General features: G+C 25.4%; 1 protein-coding gene across 1 annotated transcript in view; it reads left to right on the top strand.

The window, feature by feature from the left end:
* LOC119687438 (neural-cadherin-like) overlaps positions 1-23,259 on the top strand; it is a 49,452-nt gene that overhangs the window by 24,751 nt on the left and 1,442 nt on the right. Inside the window, exons 6-7 of the mRNA XM_038101750.1 lie at positions 6,924-7,113; positions 16,758-16,940. Coding sequence (XP_037957678.1) covers positions 6,924-7,113; positions 16,758-16,940 — 373 coding nt within the window. The remainder of the gene's footprint in view (positions 1-6,923; positions 7,114-16,757; positions 16,941-23,259) is intronic.

Raw genomic sequence — 23,259 nt, forward strand, 5'->3', positions numbered from 1 at the left:
TTACATTCCGCTTAAGCTGTTATATTGCATATCACTTCTTATAGCACTTTTTTAAAATTTCTATGACTATTTTTTTTATTTTTTTTCTGTTAAACTGACACAACCGCAATGTTCTCTGTTTTTCTTTGGTTCTGATTCACCGATCTCTGGTTCCTCTTGAATGGTCGTGTCAGGAGAGATCATATACTTACGACTTTAATCCAATTGGTGTGCCTTTTTAACTAATAACATGTTTCAACTATCAATATATGTTTATTCAGTGATTTTTTTTGTATCTTAAGATAGGTGTAAGAAATTCATTTACTACGAAATAACATATTAAAGTGTTGTTAGTAATTATAAATAGAAAATTAAACAAAGCTCAACTGATATTTTTCCAAATGATTTTAATAAATAATTACTGAAGTCTGTCTGCTGTATTTTGTGTCTTTTTAAAGTATTAAAGTTTGCTGAAGTAAATATTTTTTTTTATAAACTCTATTCGACGTTTTTAGATAATACCTAAATTCTATTATTCTCTATAGATGAAGACAGGAAGGAGCTCATGCTTACTTCTAATATATATACAAATATATAAAATATATTTAAATACTATTTCAATATTTTTATATATTTTAATTATTAAGTTCAATATAAAAAAAATTTGCATATTTATTTATGAATAAGAAAATTAAAAAAATCTTATATTTAAAAAAAATAAAAAAGTATGTGCTTTTTTATAATTAATTTACAATGATAATTTTTTTTAATTATTCATAAAATAATTATTTGGTAGAGAGGTTTTGAAAGTTTCTATTAAATATAAAAGCCATTTCGTCATAACTGACTTCAAATCACAAATTATATTTAAAATAATTATTTAAATATATTTTATATATGAACCTCAAGAAAATGTTCATAAATATATGATGATTTTAAATAATATGATTTTATATAAAATAGCTATTATTTTTTATAAATTTCTTACGTATTGCAAATATAAAAATACCCTATAATAATTCAAGTATTAAAGAGATCTTAAGTATTCAAGGAATTGCATATCATTTTAATTATTATAATTATTGTAATTGTTGAAATTTTTATAATTATTAAAATTACTACAATTGTTATAATTATTGTAATTTTTATACTTATTATAATTGTAACAATAACAATTATTTGCTTAATAAAATATTTTTGATATATAAATTAAAAGCATAATACGTTTAAATATGTATTTCGCATTATATACATTTATATATATTTAAGAAATTTCACATTATTATAAAATTATTTATGTTAACATAAATTTATGAAATTATTAATATATATATAATATATATAAAATATATTATGAAAATTTAATAGTTTTTATTTATTTGATTTTAAATATTTATCTTAACATAAGTTTATGAAATTATAATAAACTTTTAAAATATTAAATATATTAATCTACGTATATACAAAAAATATATATAAAATATATTTTGATATATTTAATATTAAATATTTATCTTGATATAAATTTATAAAATTATTATGATATTATAAAAAATATATGAATAGATAGATGTATATTCAGTAAACATATATAAAGTATATTATGATAATTATTATATTTATTTGATATTAAATATTTATCTTTTCATAAATTATATTATGTATAAATAAATGAAATACAGCATTCAAATATTTTAGATATATATATTGTTGTAACCTAATTCTAAGATCTAGAGTATTTAATTATTGATATTTTAATATTAGTATACAGTTCTTAAATAAGTTTAAAGTATATTGTTATTAAATATATGCATTAATACAAATATTTATATCATACGTAAAATAATTTAGGAAATTTTAACAATTCTTTAAACTCATATTTAGATTTTATTTCAACAAAATTTAGTCAACACAATATTTTAGAATAGTGAAGCAAATTTCAATTATTCATAGCAAGGAATTACTGAATCCGCTTAAAGTAGCTGCAAAGCTTTATGAACAATACACCTCCTTAAAGTGACACGCCATATGCAACAAAAAAAAACAAAAAATAAATAAATTAAAATCAAAATTTAATAAAATTACAAAAACTTAGTAATATTGTTTACAGCAATTTTTTTATTTGGTAGAATTGCTACAACAACTACTTGGCAAAAATCGGCAACCTAATTTGCAATTGGTAACAAATAAAAAAAAAAGGGATTAACTATTCCTCTTCATTGTCAGACTAATTTTTTTTTTTCGAATCAAAAAAAAAAAATAATTACACTATAATAACACGTCCATTTTTCAAACAAATTCATCTTAAATACATTAACTGAATATTAAAAATAAAAAACGTCCCCCCACAACAACCAAACAAAAAAAAATCAAGAAATCCTTTTTGTCGTTAAATGTTAATCCTTAATGTATCCTTAAACAGTTTTTTCCCAATTTTTATGCATATATACGCATATATAAATAATATATATACATATATATACATTTATATATATATTTTTAGACTTAATTTCGCATTTAAAATTAACTTGTTGCCCCGCCCCGTACAGGACTCCCACCTATTTTGTTGCGCCTAATTCACTTCCTTCCTCGCATTGGCAACACATCATTTTTGTGTTGACATATTTTCTTTCAAAATAATTTTCCTTTTTTTTGTTTTCTTCTTTTTCTCCCGAAAAAGAAAAATGTCACATGCATGTGCTGCCATTTTGTTTTTGTTACATGTTTCATTTTTCCCACTCTCCCGGCGTTCCGTTTATGTCAACTTAATTTCCTTATTGTTGTTTTTTGTTGTTTCCACAACTAGCCTCCTGATGCGTTAATTCTTTGTTTTAAGTGCTTTTAAAGGATAACAATAAGAAGTAAACTAGATTTTAAGCATATAAGAAAATTTACAAAATGGCAAATTAACTTTTTTGACGCCATTTTTTGTTTTTTTCACGTTTATTGTGAGTGTGAGTGTGTTTATGTTTTTTTTTTTGTATAACTCAATTATATTATTATTGTCTTTTTCTTCATAATTTGGTGTGTGTAAAAATTTATTTAAATGTCGCACAAAAAACACAAAGGAATCCGTCCTTGCCGCCTAAACACATTTATAATATTATATTATTAAATAAAAAAAATCAAAAAAACAAATATGTGTAATTTTATATTCTTTTTTGCACAAAATCTTAATGTTTTATGTTTAGAAAAAACTCAAATGCGTCATAAATCATTTTTGTATTTTGTTGTGTCGCATGTGCAATAATTTTTTTCCTTTCGAATATTTAAGATTATTCTTTTAAAAATAACCGACCAAAAAAAAAAAAAAAGTATTATATAGTATATGTCCTAAATTAGTTTTTTTTACAGAACGGTTTCTTAATAAACGTTTCTCAGTGTGTGTGAATGTGTATATAACTATTTGTGTGAAATTTTTTACAGTGTATTTGCTCTAATTTTGTTGTTTTTACTCCTTTTAGAGGAGGATAAACTTTCGTTTTCGCCATTTTTGTTACAGCGAAAATTTTTTGTTGATTTAAGCGATTACGTTCTTTTTTAAATTTCTTATAAGTTGAACTTTTGTATTAAATATAAATTTTTATAATAATTTCTATATTTTAATAAATGATTTTAATAAACACAATTAAACTCGTATATATTCAAATATTGTTTTGATGTGGAAATATTTTGCTAAAATTTAAAACAAATTAGGTATATATATATATTATAAAGTTTTTACATTAATAATTAAAATAATTATTTTTAACTCATTGTTTAATTGACTTAATTTCAGTTAGATATTTTTGAACGAATTAATTATCAATTGTTTAGATAACAAAACTTTTTAAATTAAATTAATAAAAATATATTTTATATTTTATTGGTGGCAATAAAATATGTTCAAATTTATTCTTTTCTTTGTTGAAAATAAACTACTTTGTTTTATTTATATATTTGATTGTTTATTGAGAACAATTAAATATGTTTTTTAAAATTAATTAATAAAATTGTGTTATATAAATAATTAACTAACTAGCGTTTTAAAAAACATATAAATATAAATATAAATATAAATATAAATATAAATATAAATATAAATATAAATATAAATATAAATATAAATATAAATATATATCAATATAAATATTCAAAAATAATAAAGAGTCTGAAATATGTGTTTCTGTAACTATTTTTTTATAAGCAAATGGCTCTAAATCTTTATTATTATTGATTTAATATATATATATATTAAAAAAAAAGATGAAAAATAAAAGTATTTAAAATAAAATTTTAAATAAATGAACAACAAAACTATTATAAACTATTTTAAAAAAAATATGCTTATAAAATCATAACCATTACACCAAAATAAATAAATAATTGTTAACAAAAAATAAAAACCATAAAAATAAAAGAAAAACTTAAAAAATTAATAATATTTCAATTATTATTTACTTTAACTAGTTTATAAACAAAAATCAATAGTTACATATATTAAAAAATTCGGTAAATATATAAAAGATTAATAGTTAGAAAAAAAAAATTAAAAATAAAAAGAAGTTAAATATCAGTTATTACGTACTTCAAACTTTTTTTATAAACAAATATGACTCGTGAAATATCAAATAATATAGTATATAAATAAAATTTGTATAATAAGATAAATTTTACTTAACTTGTTCTCAAAATGATGATTAATATATATTAAATAAAGTGCACAATATATTTATCATAGGAAATAATAAAATTAAAATAAAGGTAAGAATAAAATTTAAATTTAAAATAATATATTACTTAAATTTTCATTCACTCTAAATGATTTATAAAACAAATTGGTAATCAAATAATATAAAAAATATTAAAAAAATTGATATCAAAAAATTAAAACATTAATAATATGATCTTTATTCAACAAAACTTATTTATAAAAAAAAATATTCACAAAATTATAAATAATGAGTATTAATTAAAGTGTATATAAATATTGATCATAGGAAATAATGGCATTAAAATGAAAGTAAAAATAAAATTCCAATATAAAATTAAATAAGACTTAAATTTTCATTCACTCTTAATAATTCATAAAAAATTAATTATCAAATAATATATATATATAAATATAAATAAATATCAAAAAATTGAAACATTAAAAAAAAAGCAAAATTAAAAATATAGAACCCTAAATAATTTCTCAATAATTGTTAACAAAAAATAAAAACATTTACACAAAACTAAAAATTAATAATAGCTTAAAAAATCATTTAATTTAATAATATTTACAAAAAAATTAATATTTCATGTTAAGTAAATTATTAATGAAACACATAAAACAATAAAGACAATAAAAAATATAAATATGAAAATAATATATAAATAATAATAGGTTCAATATTATCAATTATTGTTTAAATAAACTTATTTCACAAAAATATGTTTATAAGTTTTCGACTACTAAATAGTATATATATAATAGATTGATTGTAAGTAACAAAAAGCTTTAAATAAATATAAATAAAAAAAACTAATTTTATTTACTTCAGTTGATTTTTAAAAGAGTTACATTTATAAAATAATAAGATTATTAAAATAAAAAAAAAACATGAAATTAAATAATATCATAATTATTATTTAAATAAAAAATATATTTGAAAAATTTTGAGAGAAAATAATATATTATATAAGATATAAAAAATATTATATTATAATTAAAATAAAAGTAAAAATAGAAATTAAATTAAAAATTAAGTATTATCTCATATACTTCTTACATTAAGTAATTAAATAGAAGTTAATAATAAGAAGCAAGAATATTAGTATGAAATTAATATTATTAACTGAACATAATTGTAAAATAATGTTTATAAATGCATAAAAAAGTTTATAATAAATAGAAAATAAAATAAGAATAATAAAAAAAAAAACTAATATAAGGAATTTTATAATAAAACGTAAAACAAATAATAAACAACACATTAACAGATATTAATAAAAAGATATAAAAGTGACTGGAATTTCAAGAAAAAAAAATAATAGCAAAAAAATCTATAAAATTTTATATTATTTCCTTATAACATATAATAATAAATATTAATAAGAAAGAATCAAAAAAAAGAATAAAATTAGTTAGTATTTTCAAAAAAGAAATTAAAACAAGTTTAAAACGTTTCTGATGTTTATACTGAAAACAATTATATAAAAAATTAAAATTAGATAACTTAAGTTTAACTTAAGTCGTTACTATTCTCATTTAGTTAAAAAAAATAAAATATACATTTATAATATATATGTAATATAAATATATATATACTGCTATATATACACATTGTTTAAAAATTTTTTTGAATAATTAAATTTTTGCGTTCATTGCAAAAAGCAAAATATTTCCACAATTTATTATAAAATTTTATGAAATATTTGAACACAAAAAAAAAATTCAATTTTTTTTAGTTAACTTTTAGATTATTGTAATTGATTTATTAGTTTTTGTTGAAATTTTAAAAATCTATTTTAGTTTTTAAGTAGTTTACAACTTGCAATGAAAAATGACAAAACTGATAAATCACAAACAAAAACATGAAATTTTTGAATTTTGCATAAATTGGCACAAACAAATATTGAATTTATTATTTTAATATTTTTGATATAATATTTTATTTGAATTTTATAACAAAATTTTTTCCAAACAAAACTTTATTTATTTGTCATTTTTCATACATTAATTTAACGAATTATTAAATAGTTTAACAAACAAAATAACATAAAAACATATATATGCCTAAACACTTATATTTTTATCAAATATGTATACATATACATACATATATATATATATATATATACAAACACTCTTATAAATTTACTAATATAAATATTTTTCTAATCCAAAATCATTCAAAATCTTCTCTCAACAAAATGCCAAACACTACGAATGAAAATTTGTCGGTTTTAATTGTGCTTAGTTCGGGAATTGAAGGAAATCCTACGGTATTTTATCGGCTTATGCCAGGATCTACGGCACAAACGAACAAATTCCATACATTTTATTTGCAACAAAGACCCGACAATGGTGACACATGGGCTGACATCAAAGTCAATCATCCACTGGATTATGAAAGCATAAAGGAATATAATCTGACCATACGCGTGGAGGTAAGTAATACTTATAAAGCCTAACTGGAACGCCTTTTTAACCTAAATAAATACGTTATGCAAAATGTCAATATCATTATTATTCTTGCTTGTTTGCTATTCTCTCACCCAAAAAAAAAAAAATTACAGGAATAAAAAAAAAGGATAAAAAAATTTGCATATTAAAGTCGTTGAAAATGTGAAGATAAGAAAAAAAATATAAAAAAAAAAATAAAAATAATTTCAATAACTAAAAAAGGATAAACTGATTTTGTGCTATTGAATAAATTTATTAAAGAATTATTTAAAAAATTTTCTTAATTAAGTTTAGCGCAATTTTCTATTAGTTTCCAAAAGTTTTGTTTGACTTTCTTGATTCAAATTAAAATTCATTTTGTATGTACTTAATTTTAATTTTATTTTATTTGAAAAGTTTTAATTACTTAAATACATACAAATGAAATCGTCTACAGGACTCCTATTTGTATGCTTATGTACTATTTGTAACTTTGTATATGTGCATGTCATATCCGCATCATACCACACATATAAATACAACAACATTTACTGTTGCGAAAACTCCTTTCTATCATTCACATATGATTATGTCCTGATTAAACGGCTTTTTGCTCTCGCAAAGGGAAAAGTTGAAAATGCTGGAATAGCAGGATATGCAGGATACGCAGGAAGTGTAGAAAAAGGAGGAAAAGCTAAAGCTTGGGTAAACTGTGTTCTGCTTGGCACTTCAAAGCAGTCAAAGTATACGCCTTTCTTGCTTTAACTTAATCATGAGTTTTAATAGTCAATGAAAATTAAATAATATTACCGCACTGCAAAAATTCTATGGCACTGACTTCAGCATAAAGAAATTTGAGTACTTATACGCACTGAACCACACATCCGTAGTCGAACCTACACGAAAAGTAACAAAAATTAAATTATTTAAGTTAATTACTTAAAGTTGTATATAATTTGAATGTCATTAGGAGTAAAACTTCATTTATGCAATTAGCAAGCAAAAAATTTCTATGTCGAAATTCATACAATAGATTTTCGAGATGCATTCCAAAGTAGTATATGATCCTTGGAAATAATGATTGAAATAGAAATAGTTTTTGTTTTTAAAAGATTAAGATAATAGAATTTAAATAAAATAATAAATAACAATTTTTACAATATATAGTATTACCATTTTATCACTTTAATTCATTCATATTTTTAGTTTCAAAAAGAATTTATAAAGAGGTTTTTTTCGAACAGTAGTGAACTACAACAACAAATATTTTATTTTTTTATATGATTTTAATTAACTGAATTTTTGACTGACCATACAGCTGTTTCGAGTATTGCCAAATACCGATCATCAGTGGTCTTGGAAATAGTTCTTGTATTTAATTATTCGTAAGTAATAATTTTTGAGACTGCAAGTACCAGGAATCGAACTCGGGTCCTACCAAATGTGAAGCTCAGAATCAGCGCACCTTAACCAACTGAATTTAAAAGGAAAAAGAATTTATTTGATTTTTCTTTTAGAAAGAAATGTCGAAAATAAAATGTTTTGTTTATTCCGTGTTCAACCATAATATTATAATTATTTATTTGTAAGTTAACACTAAAATGAATTTTAAAGGAACTGAACTACTAGGTTTTTCACCCTGTATTAATACAAATTAATACACCCTGTTAAGATACAAATAAAAAAGTGTTTAATTTTTAAAAAATTAATTTGCTAATCATTTTAAAAATAATGAATTATTTAAAATGTTCTAATGAGTGACCTTATATATTTTAAGACACACATAATATAACGCTCCCACGAATTTACAATTCTCATTAATTTGAATGAATTTATTTGGTTTAAGAAAGCAAGACACATATGTAAGATTGAATATATTTTAATATTGACTGAGTAGTCCTGCATTCTATAATTGCTAAACATTTATTTGGTACAGTTTTGGTACAGATTAAATTATTAAGGAGAAAGAGTAATATAAATAAAAAAAAGTTTTCTGTTTTACGAGGTTGCTGCTATACAAAATTTATAATTCTCATCTATTTGACTGAATTCATTTCAAATTTTAATGTACTTATTTCACTACCTGGAATTTTTAAATGACTTGCGTATTTCTTCAGAGTTGTTGAAGAAGCTTATATAGTTAAAATTATTTAAAATAAAAAATTTGTTCATTTTCTGTAGTGAATCAAAAATCACATTCACACTGACCAATTTCGAAGACACATGAGTAAATATGAGTATGTTTTAATATTATTTAGTGGTGCATTCTACAAATGCTAAACATTTATTTGGAATTGGTTTACAATAGTTGCAATTATTAAATAAAAAATTGTTTATATTCATCATTATCTGCTTAAGTGTCGACAGCTAACTTTATTTTTTGCTTCCTATTTTATTTTTTTTAAATCAAAGAAGTTCCATCTATTATTATCTCTCTACCTGTATGTAATTACACATCTTAGAAATCCAGAGAGTCCACGTCCATGTTTTCACTGTTAAATGCTTTAATATTACTTTTTCCATCGATGTTGAAATACATCTATTAGTTACCGTCTTTCCTTATTGGAGTCATTGCGCACAAATATTTTTTATCCATTATTCAGTGACATGAGTTGCCTTTTAAATTGCATTAATGCACATTTTTTCTGAAGCTGCTTCTCATTCAGATCTTTATCAACGAATTTGATATACTTCATTTGATCCCATTAGTTTTCTTTTTACTTTCAAGCGCCTGTTGGGCAAATTCAGTGGTATCAAAGACCTTTCACAAAGCATATTTTATTGTTGCTTTCATACAGTAATCACTTTTTTTAACTATTATTTCGTCAAGCTCTAATGGAAATGTTGCAGTAGTTTAAAAAAAAAATAACAGCTCAAAGATAATCACTCAATTATTCGAACGTAAAGTAAGATATTTTAATTTTTTGACAGTTTTCATCCTTTGTTAGATTTATGGATTTTTATAGATTTTTGCTTACAAAATCTAGTTATAGGAATAAATAATTCAGCAGAAATTTCATAGTAATATACAATTTTTAATTAACATTAAAAATAATAATAAGTTCGCAACTGACATGTGAGTTACCGTCTATGTAAAAAGCCTCTATGTGAGAAAAAATTGGTAGTTCTGATGCTTTTCAAAATTTCTTATCACTAATTGCAAATAATAGCCATGATATGAAAATCGTGTGGTTGTATATGCCATCGGTCTATGCTTCTAATGAGGATATTCAACATCCTGCCACACAAATTTTGAAATTAGTGGTATGCATGCCATACGTTCGTCATTGCTGTTATGGGTATTTATACCTCGTGCAGGTGATAACCACAACGAGTAACCACAACGAGTAACCGCAATAGCATCCACAGTTCCACAAAACTCAATCTAAATTTTTGCGGGTGCTTATGTGGCTGTCTGTAAGCTTTTTTGTGTTAGTGGATCATTAGTATTGCAAATGTATGCAATAGTCTTATTAATTTGAAAATGCAATGATGCAAGCTCTTTTACACCATAACATAAATTCTTCTTACATATGTTTAATATTGTTGTCTGTATTCTATGACAATAGGTTCCAATGAATCCAAATAAGGACATAATTAATTATTCTCTTAATAAATTAACTCATTTTCATTTTTTAATTAACTAAATAATGAATATTATTATATAATTAAATACAATATAATAATATAGAAAGGAATCTTTTGTCAATTTTATGTGAAACTTTCACTTAAAAAAAAAAAAAATTTAAAAAAAAAATGTTGTTTAAAATTATTTATGAATGAATTTATTTGCGTTTTTAAAATAATTACTCTTGGTGTTATATTAAATGTAATTTATTTCAAAATTAAACTGAAATTTATTTAAATTTTATGTACATGCTTTATAGAATTTATAGAAATTAATTTTAAAATATAAATTAAAAAAAAACACGCCAAGTTTTTATAAAAATAAAACTTAAACTGAGCTCATTCAATTAAGTTGTATATGAAAATAAAAAACACTGAAAAAAAAAAACAAAAACATTTACTATAATTGAATTAAATTGAATATATAAATCAAAAATGCAATAAAAATAACTAAAATATAAATAAATTCTACGAAAGTCCTGTTAAACTATTTCAATTAAATAAATTTTGTAAATTTATGCAGTTTCTCTTTATCTCGTATGATATATGAAAAGAGTAAAGCAGTTAATGTTATGCTGCTAACAGAGCGCACACACACACACACACACACACACAAATGCGTGTATACAAATATTTAACATTTATTATTGTGGCATAATCAATAGAAAAATTTGTTATTTAAATTGTCAACAACTAAACACTTAACTTTTTACTAAATTGTCTTGCTCATGCCACAATTCAACCCGAAACACTGCTCGCTACCCACGTATGTGTGTATTGCGGCGGTGAGAGCACTTCGGCTGCCGCCCATTGACCGTTGAACGTGCATACGTATGTCATAGCCAAATTCACAATTATTATGTTTATAAACATATGTGTGCGATTGAGTCAGCATGCATGTGTAAGTGTGTAAGTGTGTAAGTGTATAAGTGCATAGTAGTTATTTTTGTTGTCATAGCCGTAAATATTGAAATCAAATTTTTATTTATTGTTATGTGCCATTTCGTTGCTTTTGTTGTACACTAATATGTTTTTGGTGTTGGCTATATTAGTTGTTGTTGCTGCTTGTTTGTTTGTGTATTTGTTCATTTTATTGCAGAAATATTTGTGCTTTATTCGATTATTCCATTCTTTGTGTATGTTGTGTCTGTTGTGTGTCGAGGGGACGTACTGAAAATCTAATTCGAGGGTAGACTAGTTTTCGATATTACGCGTATTCTCGTTTATTTTGTATAATGACATTTAATATGAACTTATTGTCCACAATATTATTTATGTTGAGAATGTGGAATTTGTATGTGAATGTGATATTTATTATATTCTCATGCAGAAAATGTTATGCCATTTTGTTGAACAGAAAATGAAGATAGAAACCATTGAACATGCGTACTTACAGTCATAAATTGGTTTAATTTATATAAAGAAAGCAAAAAACGACGGACAGCAAACAGAGCAATATATTTTTATTCTCAACCACATGAAATATATCACATTGCGGTCACAGATATAAATGTTAAGTATGCATTTGATTGGTTTACTGTTAGTAGATAATTGCCAAATTTATTTACATCCTATTAATGCCAATGAATAAATGAACAATAAATATGATAAGGTGTGACAAGTACGATATATGGTTAAAAGAATAAAGCATAAATGATTAAAAATAAAATGGAAATTCCTGAACTAACTATTATGTATAAGTAGTGTCCCAAAATAAAGGCAAGAAGTGCATTTCTTACCATTCGCGCGTTAAAGGGTTGCCAATCATATACAAAAAACCATTTAACAGCTTAGAGTTTTGAGTTAGTAGCAATGCAGCGCTACATAACAGAACAACATATTTTCTTTGTTCAATAATACTTCAAAAATCATAAAAGGTACTTAAAATCACCAAAGTGCTATATTAGCGCTATAAAAGTGCAACAATGAAGCAGTTTAACGCATTGCCTCTTTTGCAAATAGTGCATCTTTTTCCAATGCCATGCCATTAGCAATAAATGTTTTATTCATGCTATATGCGAATTATAGTAAATCCATTTTAATTTCGCACTCTTAATTCAATTACAAAATATGCGATTTATGTCATTTTCTAGTCTTGCTCTCGATCTGGTATTTTCTGCTCGAATTTTTTTTGGCACACTCGAATATATTTAGAGTAATCCCATTATTTGGCAGCGGCCATTTGACAGTATAAAAGGCAATGCCACTTATTTTATTAATTTTTAGCTACTTTTCTCACATTGTTTGAATTTAATTTTGAATGCTTAATTTGCAAATAAACATAATGTTTTAAATATTTAAAATGCGAAAAATGATCAGCTTACGTTATTTGCATAAGACAACTGGTAATTTGAGGGTAATTTTTTTAAACTAGAGTGAAAATGAAAACTATACTAAAAGTAAATCTCTGGTGAAAAAGTTACTCTAGATTTGCCGATCGAAAACGAGATTAATTTCAATTAAATGGGAAAAGATTAGATGATTGTAAAAGAATTTGCATTAAACAGCTGGTAATTTTAGGGTAATTTTTTTAATCTAGAGTGAAAATGAAAACTGTACTAAATGTAAAGCTTGGATGAAAAAGTTACTCTAGATTTGCCAATCGAAAACGAGAATAATTTCAATTTAATGGAAAGAGAATAATACATAAATATATTATTTTGGAGTTTTATCTGCAAGCAATACTTTGTATGGAATAATAAAGTAGTAGGAGTGGTTCCAAAAATCTTGCTCAAATCAAGTTAGGGTAAATGCTGCCTTAAGTATGTGATATTGTGCACTAAATAGTTACTTAAAATAAAAATTAACGTTAGTTTAGTAATAAATCGACACTTAAGTATGAATTGTAAAATTGATCCAAAGTTTTTTTTTAATTAAAATTTATATAAAATTTTATTAAATTTAAAATAAAAAAATGTCGCTAAATTCCACAAAATTTTCATTACAATTATACTGTTCCACTTTTCATTGATCCATTTTCCAAAAAAGAAAAAAACTAATCAATACGTCATAGAATAAATCCCGCTGCAGCATTCCATCGCATCTCAATTTAGGTTATTCACACGCATTTAAACCCTCTTAAATGCATAAGTGTACGCTCACAACTGAGCGCAAACAATCAAACAACCCGGCAAAATAATTTTCAAAGAAAAACAAAAAACAAAAAAACGAATAAAAAAAATTGGAATTGTTTGTGTACGGCGTAAATTGGAAAAATATGTCAGGCCATACTCAACACTGCGGCATTTGAAATTCCTGGGTTTTGTGGATTTTCATGTGTTTTGATGCAATTTAACGTATGCTGCATTCTATGTTTTCCATATTTGTTTATTTTCCATATATTTTTTCCAGTGTAGTTTTGCGTGACTTTGTTTAATTTTATTTATTTTTGACTACTGTTATTTCGCTGACATCGACAAATTCGGCTCTTGTGCTTATTTAAATTTTCAAAACAATTCTGTGTTTATTGTTTATTGTTTGTTAGTTTATGTACCTTAACTAAGGCCAAGAAATACTCCACAAAACAAACTGAACCAAAAGTAAGTAAATTTGACAAAAAAAAAAAAACAAAAAACCAAAAATTTAATTGAAAAAAAAATAACATTTCAGTCAAAAAAATATTGTTGTTGCAAATGTTTACTTTCCAAAAGCTCTTTTTCCGTTTCCGTGTTTGCTTTTTAGGCTTTTTTGTTTCTATTTGCTTATGTTGTTGTTGTTGTTGCTGTTGTTGTTATTGACAATTGGCAGTTTAGAAAAATTGTTTTTTGGTGAAAATTGTAAAAAATTTGTTTTGTTTTTGTTTTTGTTTTATATGTAGCAATGTTGATTAAAGAGTTACCAGCTGAAATTTTAGCCAAACAATTTTTACCCAAAAATTACACAAAACAAATGTAAAAATTTCAAAAATTTGAAGTATTTTTTTGGACATTTTTTAAAATGCCCAAAAGAATTTAGAAAAAACAGTCTAAAAAGTTTTTGAAGAGGCACTGGAACTTCGTTTGATCAGCTGTCAATATATCATTTTTATTATCTCACAACAATACCAACTGGCTTTGAGGCAAAACATAATACTGATATATATACATATTTATGTTGTTTGCATAAAAGATATATGTCCAAAAAAAATGTGTTGTTTAAAGCTAATTTATTTACAACAAAAATGTTACAAATTTTGAAATAAATGTATGCCCTTTACAAAAAAATTTATAAGTAATAAAATAAATTAATATAGCATAAAAAAATATTTATTTTTAACAGCATTTGAAAGTACAGAGTTAACTTGCCGACACAGCTGTCACTTTGGCCATTGCAAATCTGCTTGCGGTGGGTTCATTTTTCTATTTTGAAAACCATTTTTATTTTTTGCAGAATTCAGCAAATGTAACTGAAGATAGTATTCCAAAATATATAACTTAAAAAAAACTGCAGCAATAATAACTCTATTATAATTGCAACTTATTGTAACAGAGTTTGAGTTCCTTTGTCATATTATAATTACCTTTCAAGCTGAGTATAATCTAAAATTCATTATATTTTTTTTTAATTGCTCATTAAATGTTTTTGATCAATAATTTAGCATTTGTGAGTATTACGGGGTGGTATACAGATCTTAGAACAGTCGGTGAATAATCAGCGAAGCTTGTGAGAAACATATAAATTAGTTAAAAAGAAGGCAGTGAGGGACTCTGTAGAAATCTCCCAGTTAAGAAAGAGTAAAAGTGTCCAGTTACACTAACTCGGAAAAACTTCAAGATAAGATAAGTATTACCAAATACCTTTCTTAAGTGGTGTTTAGAAATAATTATGCTTATGAGTCCATATTTAATTTTGTGAACTGCAAGTGAGAGGCTGAGTACTTTGAACCTGTCCAAATTTTATTTAAATTAAGAATTTCAGTGCAGAAAAAATCCAAATTAAATTATATAAGCTCTTTCTTTCTTTTTTATCCTTTTGCTATTTCTGATAAAATTTTATAGTTACCGCATAACTAATTTAAATATTTAGCTTTTTGAGATGTGTGAAACTCATGAAGAAGATGAAGTTGTTTTGCCAGTCGATTTCCAAGACTGTAATGTCGATTTAATTAATAGCAATAAAATTTTCTCAGTCGAGTTCTGCTAAATATTTATCATAATTAATCTTTAGAAATACGATAACTCATACACCTTGAGACCTTGTATTTGAAACGAATGCTTTGTCAGAAAGGATGTGGAATTCGGTGATCAATAATGATAGTAAAATAGCGACATTACGTTCAATGACGGAGTAATGCTATAAGTTTAACAAGAATTTGAATTTCACTTTTTGGGTTTTTGGTTAAGAGTTGAAACAGTTCGGTTTGTAATGAAATTGTAGAATGCACATATGGTGCATATCATGAAGTTTTTCATTTATAAAAGCTACGTCGTTGATTTTAAAACCTAACGTCTCTTTAAGTTTTCCAATGTTCAAATTGAAATAAATTTCAAAATTATGTAATTTTTACTGTTTTTAGACTATATTCGCATTGAATATAGAGCGGTCTCTATCCGCTCAATCACTCTGTTTAAATATGACATTGTGTTAATTTCAAAATATCTAACAAAAATCATTATTTCAACTGTTTTGAAGCGTTAAACCTTTAAAGCACCAAAACAATTCAATATTTTATACATTTAAAGTCAAAAATTCAAATTATAAAAATTATAAAAATAATAAAAATAAAATAAATATTAATTAAATAATAAATTGTATGCAAAAACGGAAAAATCGGTAAGTTCCATTTTCAACACACGACAATTAATATGTAAATTAATTTAAGGAAATATGAAAGGGAGGGGAAAAGCAACAAAAATTGACTAAAATAAAAAAAATTTATTAAAATAATATTATTGCAAATGACATCATTTTACAAATACGGCTTTATGTATCTCAATTTAAACGAAATTTTAAATCCACATACATATTTTTATTAATATATAAATATCCTTTTGTGTTTCTCTATTTGTTGCATCCTTTTTTACTGCGCATTCAACACACGTAGAACAATGGCGCCCAACAATTGGCATCGGAAGCTACTGTTTATATTATGTTGGAGGATGTTAATGACGAAATACCGCTATTTACGGAACGTGAACAGGAAACAGTGTTGGAAGGTGAACCCATTGGCACGAAAGTGACACAAGTGAATGCAATCGACAAGGATGGCACATTCCCAAATAATCAGGTAAAATGCTTTTCATAATATTTTTAAATAAATTATCCAACAACAACAACAACTACCTTGAAAAAATAGGTAGTATCTATGTGTGTGAAAAGACTCTTCACAAGAACTTTGTAAATTTATATATATTGTATACATTAAGACTGAAAAGTTTTCGGAAATTCTCATTTAAAATTCGCGCGCTGTATATTTTTCGATATTTTAAGTTTATGTAGTTTGGCAGCACTGTCCTTAATTACTATGCCAAAAATGAGCTCGATCTGTCAGACAGTTCGTTTACGGCAGCTGTTGAAACCAGTTCACCTCAGTAGTGCGTTGCGAAATGTCTTCGACGGTCGTACGACCGTCCTGGAAGGCTTTGTACCACTCATAAACTTGAGTTTTCGATAAAACTGATTCCCCATAAGCCTTTTGTAGCATTCGCAACGATTCTGCACACGAAATTTCGTTCGAAACACAAAATTTGATGCAAACTCTTTGTTCAATATTTTTTTCCATTGTTTTTTTCGCAACGCCCTACTGAGGTGAACTGGTTTCAACAGCTGCCGTAAACGAACTGTCTGACAGATCGCGCTCATTTTTGGCATAGTAATTAAGGACAGTGCTGCCAAACTACATAAACTTAAAATATCGGAAAATATACAGCGCGCGAATTTTAAATGAGAATTTCCGAAAGCTTTTCGGTCACAATGTATATATGTATATATGTCTATGGATATATATGGATATGTATATATGTCTATAGGTATATGCGATTATGAGAGAGCAAAGTATCAAGTGCATTTATTTCCGTATTTAGTGCTTGTTAGTTAGTTAGTTTATGCATTGCACCTTTTATTAGTCCCGAGAGCAGTCGGTATGTTTCGCCGCCGCTTTAAAGAAATAATAGAGCGCAAGGATTTGATAAGGCAGCCAAGTGTAAGGACGTTGATAAGCTTTGTTGTATGCAAATATTTTCATCATTTGCTGCCTTTCTGATGTTGTTGTTGCTGTTACTGTCTTTTACTAAGGCTTCTCTTCTTATAGCATAAATATGGGCTTATCCTTTTATGACAATGAAAAAAAAAAAAAATTTAATTTTCATAAGCTTTGGCGTGCACACTAAATTAGAAAATAACTGTCAAAATCACTTAAGTAAAACAAAGAACAGTGAAAAGTGAAAAAATAATAATAAAAATAATAATTAAAAAGAAAAACAGACATAAAAACCTTTAAATATGCCGCCTTGTTACAAGAGCAACAATAGTATTATGTAGCAATTATTTTAGCAGAATAAAATGAAGTCTGTCTGTCTGTAAGCGCACATTTAATACTTTAAGTGAACTGCATGAAAACAGTCTGATTTGATAAATATTTTCTTGAGTTATATGTATGGTGGTTCAGATTTAATGCAGAAATACGACATAAATAATATATATCTACTTGGTACATTGATGATTTGTTAGCACACTTAAGAAGTATGTTTCTTCAGCTCAACTTGAAACTTATAGAACTTATATGTCTAATGTAGAAGAAATTTTAAAATGTAATATCTAATAATAGAACAAATTAGACTCTATACTTGTTTACATTGTGTAATGTTGAATAATTGTAAATATACGTAATAGTTGGCTTGTTATATAAATGCAGATTAAATGAATCTATCCCATAAATAAAACTTAGTTATATTATTTTTGAAGTTGAGAAAATCGATGTCTTTTGGAATATGGATTAAAACATTTGTCTCTCATGCGAAAGATTCTGTTTCTTAGAGAACTTTATATATCAAAAAAAAAACGAAACAAAATCATAGATTCAATTTCCACTGAAATTAAGTTTCGATAATTTCAAGTTAACTGTGGTTTTGTTTCTGCACTGGGTTTTATTTTATTATTATTATAAGATGATTAACTCTTAACTTTTCGTTTAGGAGCAGCGTTCATTGGTTTATTCATGAAGGGTTCTTCAAGAATTTCAATATAATTATACAAAATTTTGGTTTGTTCTTCACACATTTTGGCTTGTTCACTGTACTTTTATCTATATATATATATCTACTTACTTTTATCTATATATATATATAAAAAAGTAGCGATTTATTTTAGTAATAAAATTAAGCACTTATAATTACTTCATTTTATTGCAGTTTTTGGAACTGTCAACTAAAACTCTACTCAGGTCGGTTCGGTAAACTGTGTCCAAAATATAGTTGTATATAAAATATAAGAAAAAAACAACTGTGGCCACTGCGTACTGCTTACCGGCAGTAAAATCTGCTCAGTCCAAAAAAAATTTACGAAAATATGTAATTTCCAAAAACAAACGAAAGAAAACAAAAAAAAAAAAAGAAATAAAAATTTAAGCGTAATTATAATCCTTGAAACAAATTATGAAAATAAAAATTAAAAAAATTGGTTTATTTTTGTAATTTCTTTATTCTTTTTAATTTTTAAACGCGTAAATATGAAAAAAAAAACAAGTGCGAATTTGTTCATTAAAAAATGCCGTCCTTCACGTGCCATTTTTTCGTCTTTATTTTTTCCTCTTCACTTTTGTTTTTCCTTCTCTTTATCATATTTTTTGTTGCTTTCATAATTGTTACTTTTCTACTGTTACTTTTCTACTGTTACTTTTCTACTGTTACTTTTCTAGTAGTACAGCGCCAGTATTACCATCCCGCCCTGCTCTTTAGCTTTGTCAGTTTATAAGTAGCTCCCCTGTTCACAAAATTATCCTGCGTACTATAAGCTTTATAGAGTTGCGTTTTTCATACTTTCTACTTTTTTTTCATTTCTTCATTGGTAATAAATGTCAAAAATTATTACGCCTCTTAACAAAGTTTAGAAAGGTTTCCCGGGTTTTTTACTTTCCGCCAGAGCTGCTGGTCATTTATTCACTTTACATTTTTTTAATTTTTTAATTTTATAATTTTTTATTTTCTAATTTTTGCTTTTATTAACGTTCTGCTAACATTTTTCTAATGCCACCAAGCATATTGCAGGAAGCGAATATATCTACGACACACATACGTTTACCGACTCACATACTCGCATAAAGATATTCCCATGGAAAAGCTGTGAAAAAACGAGCTGTGTAAAACGAGCCAAATGAACTCTTAGCGTAGCGAGATATTTTAGAAATTCTCTGAAAACACTGCAAAAGTAATTTTCGATATTGAAAAATGTCTGCACTAATTAGCGTTTTCATTCATTTTCGTTAAAGGTTGCTAGTTACTGGCTCTTATATACGAGTATGGCACACATTTGCATTACTGATTCTCACAAAGGATAATAAATTTAAATCTTTGCACATTTATTCTCTGTTCTTTGTTAATTCGTTCATCGTCAATGGAATCCTGTGCCAAAGGTCAAACAGAACGACAGTTCTCTGTTACATATTTAAATTTTCCTTTTTGACTTTTCCTACTTCCTTCACCTCATATCTCCACGTCCTCTTATCTCTTGGAAAATTAAAAGAAATTATACAAAAAAGTTTTAAGTTTCATTCTTATCGACTTTGTTTTTAGAATCACTCTCAAATATGTATAAAATTAACTAACTCACATAGTTCTCCGTTACAGGCAATAGTAATCTGCGTTAGTCAGCCAGTGCAGAACAGTGGTTTACTATCATCAGTTAATAGCACCGAGTGCCTTTATATCCATGGACACTTAGTTCTTTCACTGAGGCTACGTATGCTCTTTATCGTGTAGTCCGCCAGCGTGTGCCATATCAAACATGTACACCTATCCACTAAGAATATTTTCACCCATTCATATGATATGACAAAGCCATCAACGTCGTTGAGTTTTTATGCTTTCAACCATCAACCAATGTAGTGACATAGCTCAACATATGTGTATCTAATTAAGCGTACTTTATTACTTTATTTAATTAAATATAATTATTGTGGGATGATATAGATGATATTCGAATGAAATATTGTAACTTACGTTCATGTTTGAAGTTATAAATTCTGGATGCTATTAATAGAGAATTTATAAATACATTCGTTCCATTTTAAGAAACCTTTTTTCCAAATCTTGGGAAAACCTATATAACCTATAAAAAAAAGGATATAGTCTTTAGAGACAAGATTTTTGACGTATGTACTTTATATTATAAATTTCAGATACTTTTTACAAAGAATGTAGACTTGTTTATTGTTCAAAAATCTTTATTCAGCGAAAGGTTCAAGGTTTAAGATTTATTTTTAATCACGTATTAGTAAATTTAAAAATCTTAGTGGTAAATTTTTTAAACCTTCAGCAATTAAAGTCATAATGTTGAGTTAACCATGGTTTATCAAAAGTCGAACTTAACTTTAATAGATCATCTCTTCTAGTTATACTTCTAAAATATTATATGTTTAATCTTAAAATTTGATTCTATTTCTTCTTGATTATTGTAGAGTCTTTATTAAACAAATTATCAGTTTTATTTAAGCATAAATGATAAATATTTTTGTATCATAGAGATACATTCTTAATTTATTTTCAGACAATACTTGAGATATTAGGCGTAAGAACTGTTCGGAACATTTTCTTTGTTCCAACCATTCAAATTTTTTTTGTTTTATTTACAGCTTCAAATTGTTAAGAAGAGGAAAAAAAAATCAAAATTAAATTTAAGTTTAAATAATTTCTTATTTAAGTAACATTTTTTAGTTACTTAAAAGTAGTTTTTTTTAGTTAGTTTTCAGTTTAGTTAAAATTTGAATCGTATGTATTAAAATCATATTAAAAGAAAAACAGAGCTAAAAACTTAAATTAGCTCAAAAAATTGAATATTTGTATTATATATTAACATATTGTTATATGTTAAATAAAGTAACTTTGAGACCTTTACAGACCTTCCAGCGATTACCACATTCCTTGCAAATGGCAAACGTTGACGAACGCTGCATACGCATTGGCAGTTTCTCTTCTTGCATTTGCCACACTGCAGTAGGTCAGTAGTAGTGTCTTGTACAGTTGGAAGCTGGACTTCGGTTATAGCTTCCTTGAAAAACTTCTCACGTAGTTTCATTATCTCAGTTTTTGCCATTTTCGCAGGTGTCATTGTAGCAAGCTTTTGTACAGTTAACGCACCACACATGAAATTTACACTTAGTGTTGGATCCTTAAGATCCTCCAAATTTACTATGCGTGAATATATACTAGATTTATATTTTGTATTGATCTTTCGGAACTCACTATAATTAGCATCTTCCAACTCCGTTGCCATTTCTTCAGGATCTGGATAGCCTTCAGCTATAACACCACCCGTCTTAAGGGCATTACAAAGCATGTGACGACACTTAATGCGTACAGCATCCACTATACCAGATGCTGACGGTGGAAAACTAAGAGTTATTGGTGCTTTGCGTTCAGCATTTTGCTTTTTATTTTCTTCTCGCTTTTTCTTTTTAGAAGACATTAAAATATATTTAATGCTTATTATTAACATATGTTTTTTGTTGTGTTAATTAATTAATTAATTAATTTAAATAGAAGAAAAAAATTAATATTGGAAGAGCAATGATTAGCATTTTTAACTAAATTAATTTAAATATATCATAATTATGTAAATAAGGGATGGTAATCTGTAAAAAAATATATCAATGATTTTAACTCTCTTATACTGAAGATGTAGGGTTATTCGTAGTTGTGAGGACGTGGCAATGATTTCAACTAATTTTTACCTTAAATATAACACCAATAGCCATTTTTTTAGGTTGGCTATTCACTCTTTTTTAAAGATGTAGTTGTGGATAAATATAGTTCCGGCTTACAAAATTAAATGGCTGATTTTTAACAAAACTGTTAGACTCATTGTCATTGATTCGGGTCTAAGCAGGTATTTAATGAAGCACTACTATGTTTTTGTTATACGACATAGCAATTGGGAAAACCTACGATTAGGCAAATAATTAAGATATATACTAGATGCTTGATGCTATGATGTGTAATAGCCCATTACTATGTGTAGAAGTGTATTTCGAAGAGCAGAATGCATTGATTGCTACTTGACTCTCTGCACAAGTGTAAATATAAAGTGAAAGTTAAACGTTTGGTAAGGTTGACTTAATGACGTGAACCTATATATGGTAAACACCTAAAACTTAAAGAAAAGTTTTGAATTTGCAATTAACAGAAATTGTTTTGTTGTTTTATATTCTACTTGCATTTCAAACAACTTAAAAAGTTCTTTAAAAAATTATTTAAGTATCGTTAGGTCTTTAAGTTGAACTAAAGTAAAATAACAATAATCAAATAAGTGCTGCCAAAAAGTTTTTTATTTAAATTTAGTCGTCAGTTTGAAATAAAAAAAAAAATATTTTTAATATTATTTCTCTAATAGCA

This window comes from Teleopsis dalmanni, chromosome X (genome assembly GCF_002237135.1).
Source record: "Teleopsis dalmanni isolate 2A chromosome X, ASM223713v2, whole genome shotgun sequence".
NCBI lineage: Eukaryota > Metazoa > Arthropoda > Insecta > Diptera > Diopsidae > Teleopsis > Teleopsis dalmanni.